We start from the raw sequence: 8,922 nt of genomic DNA on the forward strand, positions 1-8,922 counted from the left end.
TCATAATCACTTTATCCAGAATAGTTACTTTAACAATTTGTACACAGGTCTAGTGTGTGTGTGTGTGTGTGTGTGTGTGCGCGCGCGCGCGCGTGTGTGTGTGCGTGCTCATAAGTGAAATATTATTAATATTCTTAAAGAAAAATTTAATCTTCTCAAAGCTAGTGTCTTGGACACGCATGTCAAATTTAATCTTTTATTTCCTGAGAATAAGAAGAGTTTTGCTCTAGAGATGTTTGTTCCTTGTAGGAAAATTGTCTTTTTGATTAATTACTGAACAGGGCAGGCACTGGCAGGCTGTCCCGCAGGCTGGGCTTTGATCACACGGAGCTTTCCCGCGCCCCAGCTAAAAGGTGGGGCGCTGCTCTACGGCCGAAGTACCACTTGCACTTCCGGTCTCATCTAAGGAATTAGACCTCTGAAACTATAAAAATATTATTGTAACCTCCTTAGGTTTTGAGGTGATGAGTTAGTTCTGGTTTCCCCGTGACTTCTTTCTCTCCTTCTTTTCTTCTGACCAATCTGAAGGTACAGTAGTATTTTTCTGTGTTCTCTCTGGTCAGATACCTTGACCATGAGGTGGCTTTCTATTAACTGGAATGTTTTCTCATGCAGTAAACATAACATCAGCATGATTTAAAAAATGCAGCTTATATGCTCTATCGTGGGTCATATAGGTTTAACCTTTCCTTTTTCCTTGTGTTCTGTTTCCCTACCCATGCGTAATAATGGATGTTCATAATGATTTTGCATAGACACGGCAAGCAGTTAAGTTTATCATTTATTTCAAGAATGTTTACCTTTACTCAGGGAGCACAGTTATAATAGCTTCTTTAAGAGTCTTTGTTTGATCATTTCAACCTCTGGGGCACCTCGGGGGTGGCATCTATTGATTGTCTTTACCCTTGAGAACCGGTTAGATTTGCTTGGTTCTTTGGAATGCATCATGGATGTTTTGAATATTCTGTTGGGAGACTCTAGGTTCTGTTAAAATCATCTGGAGAATGTTGATTTTTCTTTTTTGCTGTTTTAGCAGGCAGTCAACCTGGCTAGGTTCAGACTGCAATTTCTCTCTGACCTCTGGTGAGTGGTGTCTCTAATGTCAGTTCAGTTTTCGAAGGCTTTGCTCTGCTGCTTTGGGTTTTTCCCACGCATGTGCCACCTGGGGAGTTAGTCTGGGGTGCGGGTTGTGGTTTATATTGTAATTTGGCTTTCAAAGCCTTCGCTGTCTCGCTTTGGGTCAGTCCCAGGCATATGCATCTGAATTGCGAGCCTGGGAATTATGTGGACTTACACACAGCATTAGAAGATTTGCTTCTCCAGCACTTTTTCTCTCTGAGATCGCCCCATCTCTTTGGCTTGTAGGGACCACTCTTTTTGGTTCCTTTGGCCAGAACGACAGGATGTGTCTCAGGATGTTTTGCTGCCATTGCCAAGCTGCATTGCGTGTTCACCCTCTGTGCAAGGCTGGGAGAGAAATTAGAATAATAAAAACAAAAACAGGAAACTCTCGTAGGATGTCTTCTTCAGGTTTTGACTCCCCCAATCCACCTGCTTTTGCTTACTCTCGGAATGCTCAGGTAGTTGCTTTTTCATTTGGTCCAGAGTCTTTAGTGTTTATCAGTGAAGGGAAGATTGGCCACAGTGCCTTACTCCATCGTGGCTGGCACTGCATGTCAGCAACTCAGTTTTGTTCCCTACGTTATTAAGACAGAAGCTTTATCCCCAGTTAATCAACTCTACCTCTCTACTTAACCTCGCTTTGGATCATTGGTCTGTGTTTGCTTTAAATTTCCTGATACCATGGTGCTAGATGATGCCCAGCACATGCTTATTTTTATTGCCTAATTTGTTGAAATTATACAAGAGTGTTTTAGATGACTTTCACCTATAAAAGGGGATTCAGAAATGCTTCATTTCAAAGAATCCTCACTTTTAAACGAAAATTCATTTACCCGGAATCCAGTTAGTTAAGGCTTTGTTTATTTGAACTATTTAGAAATAATTTCAGATTCATAGGAAATTGTACACAGGCAGTATACCCTTTGCTCAGTTCCCCATAATGGTTGCCTCTTACATAATTATAGTAAACCTCCGAAGCCAGGAGTTTGACATTTTTTTCAATTACACTATTTTATCACGTAAGGCTTAGTAGGCTAATAAATCAATAAAAGCCATCCCTGAGTAATGGCCATTACTGATGCAGGTATGAACCACCCTAGTGACTGTCTGTACTTAGGATAAAGTTCCTCATGACACTTTTTACTCTTTCATTATGTATTTATTTTGATGGGGTTTAAAGGAAGTTACTATGATTACTTGAAAAGTTTAACTCATCGCTTCAAGAATAAGATCATGGTGTTGGGAAGAATGGGAAAGTCATGCTCCTTCTAGTGCCCTTATCTCTGGCTGTCCCTGAGAATCTCTTGATTTTCTGACCCTGTACTACTGTCGGATGACCTCTTTTCATCACGCCACTGTGACTCCTTTGACCCCATTTTCTCTGGACCATCTTAGGCTGAGCAGATCTGCACTCTCTGCCCTGACGGCGGGGAGAGGTACCCTCTCAACTCCAACCCCCTTTCCTAAGCCTCTGCAGGGATAGCTCCAAAAAGAGGAGGAAGATAGGAATTGAAGGTAAGAATTAAGTGGAATAAGTCAGGAGCAAGGCCTCCATTCTTTGTGCAGGCAGCCTGGTATTGGAAAGCACGGTGGAGCAGGGGTAGCTGAACTCCTTTCAGCTTCAACTCAGTTCACGGATCAGGTTGATCCTAAACCCGGTGGTCTGGAATGAGGGACCTGCATAGGTAGGTCTGCAGGTGGAAGGGGCCCAGAGAGCAGAGAACATCGTAGGTGCTGTGCTGGTTCACATTGTGGGAACATCCTCGTCCATGAATATTTTTTTTTATAGTTGTATGAATTTTTACGCCCTGGATTAGAGTTTATTTTGTCATTCATTCATTCTATTTTTTTTCTACTGAGCACCTTACTACCTTTTCAGACAGCGTTCTAGGCATCGAGGATATCGCAGCGGACGAGATCAGCAAAACTTGCAGTCTTCCCGAGGCTTAGCTTCTAGTGGGGAAGGATAGAGAATAACAAAGATGAGTAAGTGAACTATATTGTTTGTTACGATTGTGATAAATGCTAAGGAGGGAAAAAGAAGACAGAGAAGCAGGATTGGAAGTGTTGATGGGATCGTCATTTTGGATAGACACTAGGAAAGGCCTCCCTGAGATTTGCATCAAGTTCTGAATGGCCTGGAGACAGTAAGCCAGGTAGATGCCTAAAAGAAGAAAGGGTGAGGGCAGAGAGAAGAGCATGGGCAAAGGCCCTGGGGCCAGGCCAGGGAAACTAGGCCTTAGACTGTCGACAAGGGCAGATGCCAGACTTGAGGTTTAAATACTGAGAGTTGTTCTGACACTAAAATCTTACCCACTACCTCCCGCTTCATACCCCTGCCACTAGCTGCCCCGGAAAGGACAAGCCACTCACTTATTACATAAGTAAATCCTAGTCTGCAAATGAGAGTTTAACGAGTTCAAAACCAGTGACGTTTTTTGGTTTGAGATCAAATACCTTTTCCATTGCTCTTCTTTTCAATTGTGATCCTGGTGTTTGCATTTCAGTTTGTCCTCCCCCCACTTCTGTAGCCCTCTTACCTAGTGACCGTGTGGCGATTACGTTGGTGAGTACTGATCACTGACCGTTTCCTTTCGTTACGAGAATGCATGAACATGTAATGACTCATTATCACAAGCAGAACACACTAGTCTCGGTAGTGGTGACCATAGAAAGTCAGAGCCACTTTCTGCCTGCAAGTTGCTTCTAGACTCACAGGAACAATCAAGGCCTGCGCAAGTGTAAAATATAAATCACATTTTTTTAAAAATATGTTTTTTGAAATAAAAATAAATGGTAGGGGTTAATTAGGAGAGAACATGTTGAAATTAAGAAGCTGGAAGTAGCTGGCATTTACATGTGTATGAGAAAAGAATGAGAATTTTCAGTTCACCACTGAAAATTTAGAGCAGGAGTCGTTCCCAAAAGGAGAGATTGTCTGTTGTATTCAATGAACAGTTTTAATTTTTTCATGCATATGTTGTTTCAGAGTCTGTCCCTGTCCTCAACCCCTCCAACCCCTACCCCACCCCACCAAACACACACACACACACACACACACACACATTGGCCCTCAGGGGTCTCATTGACCTTTTGAGAAAGCTTTTAAATTAAGGCGTGTTTCAGCAGTCCCCAGAAACTTATTTTTCTTAACTTTAGTTGCTTCAAACTTCCTGCTGACCTTGCTTCGGTCATCCCCTGAGAATTTCTCTTGGTAGGATTTAGGAGATTTGGCATTCATCTCTAAATTCTAGTTCTAAAGATAAAAATGGCTTCTTTCCTACCTTGGCTGGCTGAAAAGAGTCTTGCTACTAAAAAATACTATTAATATAACAGATCCATCAGGGTGATGCATGGAGTGTTGTAATTCTTGAAGGTTGGGGCCATTTCCTTTAGGAAATCTCTCCTGAGGCTTTTAACTTGATTAGTTTTCTTTTGGCAGAAACAAGCCTAACCAGAAATTTGTTGTCGAGAATATGTCTGTCAATTTGTATTTGCAAACTTTTGATCTGTGTGATAGATGAGGATACATCCTAGTGTATTTGAGGTGACAGTTTTGTCTTTCTTTCACCATAATTCTTTCCTTTCTTTCAATTTAAATCTTTGTAATTCTTAAAATGGGACCGCGGCTAACACTTGTTCTTCTAAACTTTTAATTGCTTATTGGTAAAACATATAGATACATCCAGGTATCTTAAATGTATACTTTAAAAAAAAATCAAGAACCCTAGGAAGTTGGTCATGGCATTGACCAGTTGTGATCCTGGCTTTTGCATCCCCCTTCAGAAACCCTAGTGACTATGTGGTGATTACGTTTGTGAGGTACTGATCACTGACCGTTAGTAACACAATTTAGTGGTACTAAAATGCTTATTTATTTTACTTTAAAAAAATGTAGCCCATGATATTCTTAGGAATGTCGATAACATAATGGTCATGCATGGATGGTTGATCTTTTTGTTTTTCCTCTTCTGAGTTTTCATCTTTTTTTTTTTTTTTTTGCTTTTTAAAGATGCCAGCCAGAGAGGCGTGAACTTATGGCTTTGAAACACATTTGCTACCAGTAAAAAGGAGAGTCTCTGTCTCGGAAAGTTCTGAGAATCACATGATGTTTTGACCTGGTAGGGAATATTCCAGTATGGGAATAGCTGAACATCTGGTGTTTGTATGAGTTAGTCCTGAACTCGATGGAACATTAAATGGAGGGTTTTCACTTCCTGTTGCCACAAATTTCATTTCAGTCAAGACGTGCTTGTGAGAGGTCAAGCAACATTTTAGATGGAATCGTGGGATTATGGAGTGATTCCCGGGTCGGTGTGAAGGTGTATTCTCTTCCAGGGTGTTTCCAACCAGAATGGTCACAGTGAATTCATTCCCTGTTTCCCGTGGTGCCTGTCAGTTTTCATTTATTATATGCCTCCCCTGGCTAGGATATCATGTTCATGAGAGTAGAGAATGTGCCTCCTCTGTTAACTGCTGTATCTCTGGCTTCTAGAACATGGTAGGTGCTCAGTATATATTTTCTGAATGAATATGTAGGTGGTTGAAAGAATCGGCTCAGGGATCTGCCCAGCTACCATATTTTTCTCTTTTCCTTTTTGGCCATTTTTATGTGTGTATCTTAAGTGTACAAGATTTGAATGGTAGAGAGGAACCTCTTGTGGGGCAAGGGGAATAGGCTAAATAGAGTCACGATTGTCGAGTTTTGAAGATGTTTCTGTTTCCCACTCTGGGTAACAGTTATCTGGTCAGCGAGAGAGACTGAAAAAAACGGTAAGGAGGGACTTGAATTAACCTGGGTAGCCCCAAAAGGCTGAGTCACATTTGGTGGTTCGACAGTGCGAGTCTCTGTTTGCGGGGCACTCTGTACCAGATTAATGTTCTCAGGTTGGATTTGCTCCCAGAAATAAACCCATTAGCCTGCTGCTAAGCGGAGAGCGGGGTTTCTATTTTGTTTCGCCCATCTCTCACTTCACGCCCTCTCCTAACTGAAAATCAGGGTTTTCAGAACGCTGTGGAATTCAAGGTAAAAGCGTTTTCTCTTTCCGACTTTGGTTTATTAGGAAGAGTTGATCGGACTCACATCTTGAATTTTTTCATTTTTGATTGATTTTTTTAAGTGTAGACGGAGTCAGAATGAAGCAGAAAAACCACTCAGAGGGAGGGATGTTTTCAGATGTGCCTCTGAGTTGTTGTTTGTTTGTTTTTTTCCCCCCGAAATACATAATATCAAACACATTACTCATTAGGCAGACACCTTGGTTTTCTTTTTAGAGTTTTCGGTTTATGGATGGGAATAGAACTTTAAATATCTAAGTCGCTAACTATAGGAAAGAAGCCAAGGGTTGCCAGCCTGTGAAACTAAGGTAGGTGCCAGGTGGGCAGCTACCCTCTGGGCAAAGACAAGTGTATTTCTCTAATGATCTTATTTATGCTCTTTTTTCACATCCCCGGAGGCGTAATCTCAGTGGATGTTAATTCTCACCTGCTACCGCGTAAGAGTCCAAGTAGCCGCCAGGTGCCTATATATAGGATGCTGCGCCATTACCTGCCAAGCTGTTTGCCTTCCCTGCATGCTGAGCCATTTCAGTTAAACTGCCCATACCCGTTGGTGACTCAATTATACCCTCCTTTCTTTTTTCCCCCTTTTGCTACAGACCATAAAACCATGGGAAACGCAGAAAGTCAAAATGTAGAGCATGAGTTTTATGGAGAAAAGCATGCCAGCCTGGGGCGCAAGCACACGTCGCGCTCGCTGCGACTGTCGCACAAGGCGCGGCGGACGAGGCACGCCTCCTCCGGGAAGGTGATCCACCGCAACTCCGAAGTGAGCACCCGATCCAGCAGCACCCCCAGCATCCCCCAGTCCCTGGCCGAAAATGGCCTGGAACCCTTCTCCCAGGAAGGCACCCTGGAGGACTTCGGGAGCCCCATATGGGTGGACCGCGTGGATATGGGCTTGAGACCCGTGTCTTACACCGATTCTTCTGTCACTCCCAGCGTAGACAGCAGCATCGTCCTCACAGCAGCCTCTGTGCAGAGCATGCCAGACTCGGAGGAGAGCAGGCTTTACGGAGATGACGCTACATACTTGGCTGAGGGAGGCAGGAGACAGCATCCCTATACATCCAACGGGCCCACGTTCATGGAGACGGCGAGCTTTAAGAAGAAGCGCTCCAAATCTGCAGACATCTGGCGGGAGGACAGCCTGGAATTCTCACTTTCTGATCTGAGCCAAGAACATTTAACAAGCAACGAAGAAATCTTGGGTTCCGCGGAAGAGAAAGACTGCGAGGAGGCTCGGGGTATGGAAACCCGGGCGAGTCCGCGGCGGCTCAGCACCTGTCAGCGTGCCAATTCCCTGAGTGACTTGTATGCTCAGAAAACCTCCGCCGTGATGGCAAACGGGGGGCCGAGGGGCAAATTTGCAGGCTATTGTCGGAATTTGGTGTCTGATATTCCCAATCTTGCAAACCACAAGATGCCACCAGCTGCTGCTGAAGAGGCTCTTCCCTACAGTAATTATAACACACTTCCCTGTAGGAAATCTCACTGTCTTTCTGAAGGTGCCACCAACCCACAAATTAGCCATAGCAACAGCATGCAAGGCAGAAGAGCAAAAACAACTCAGGTAAAGTGATTGAAATCTGTTTCAATATTTTGGAAACGGTGCATGACTTTAGGTGCATGATTTTTGCTCTTAGAAGCTTCCTATCTTTTTGGGGGTTTTGCCCTGTTCGCCTGGTGGCTCCTCCTGCAGCTGGTGCTGTTTGTCGAGTATTCATCTCTCTTCCGCTTTGCCCCTCTTCCAGTTTTGTGCTTAAGGGGTGGGGATTAAGAAAAGAGTGGGTGTGGGGGGTGCTGTGATAGGAGTGGGAATAAAGCTGATAACTTCATATTGAGAAACTGCTTCTCCGACTCAGATTTTCAAGAGTATCTTCCTTATCCTAAGCTTCCTTCCTCTCTAACGTGGTCCTGTCAGTGGACAGATGGGCACGGTGGGCTGCGGGACCCTGGGAGCTTCCCTCTTTCGCACTGCAGGTGGGAAGAGGTCCGTCGGAAGCTCTTTGGAGGAGGTGTTTTGGATTCAGGGAGGGCTCTGGTCATCTGTCAGCTTCTCTCGGAAGTTGGCAGGCTCCCTGCCTTACCAGGAGCCATTTCAATTTCCTGTTCCTTGCGATGCAGGCCAGCCCTGTCTCTGGAGGGAGGTGTAATGGAAGGAATAACGGGTGGGTTCCTACTTTGCAGCCAGCTAGTAGTTCGACCTTGGGCAAACCCTGACTTCTATTTGCTCCTTTGGGAAATGGAGGGTAAAGAAGTTCAACCAGCCCGCCTCGGGTCTAGGGCATGAGAGAGTGGGTGTGCCGCCTTGGGTCTAGGGCAGGAGAGAGTGAGAGATCTTTTTCAAAGATTTCTAAAGGCCTTGCTAATGAAAGGAGGACCCATTGCCTTAATTGATAATGGTAATTAACATGAGAATGATAACTTGTCAAGCCGACCTGCATACCCTGGTCCTCTTCTGGTTCTGCTGGTCCCTGCAGTGGAATTTCAGGTTTCCTGGCTTGTATTGAGGATGGGGCGGTGGTCTGCAGGATGGTGCTTCAGATCAGAAATCCAGATTGGGCCCATTTGCCTTGAAGGGCGTTTCAACCACCTGGGTGTCTGCTGAGCAGCACCGTGGTCAGTGGGGGAGCAGCAGATGTACTATGACCTGGCCGGGAGAGGATGGTACCACAACTTCTGGCCTTGCTCCAGTGCAAGTCAAACAGGAATTTTGAGTTTCAGTTCTCTTGAGAAGTG

At 44.4% G+C, this 8,922-nt stretch overlaps 1 protein-coding gene across 1 annotated transcript in view; it reads left to right on the plus strand.

Annotated features, from left to right (window-relative positions):
• The window catches only part of TIAM1 (T cell lymphoma invasion and metastasis 1), a 348,762-nt gene that overhangs the window by 209,061 nt on the left and 130,779 nt on the right, over positions 1-8,922 (plus strand). Inside the window, exon 4 of the mRNA XM_023519721.1 lies at positions 6,780-7,753. Coding sequence (XP_023375489.1) covers positions 6,791-7,753 — 963 coding nt within the window. The 5' untranslated portion in view covers positions 6,780-6,790. The remainder of the gene's footprint in view (positions 1-6,779; positions 7,754-8,922) is intronic.

This window comes from Pteropus vampyrus, unplaced genomic scaffold (genome assembly GCF_000151845.1).
Source record: "Pteropus vampyrus isolate Shadow unplaced genomic scaffold, Pvam_2.0 Scaffold233, whole genome shotgun sequence".
Classification (NCBI taxonomy): Eukaryota; Metazoa; Chordata; class Mammalia; order Chiroptera; family Pteropodidae; genus Pteropus; species Pteropus vampyrus.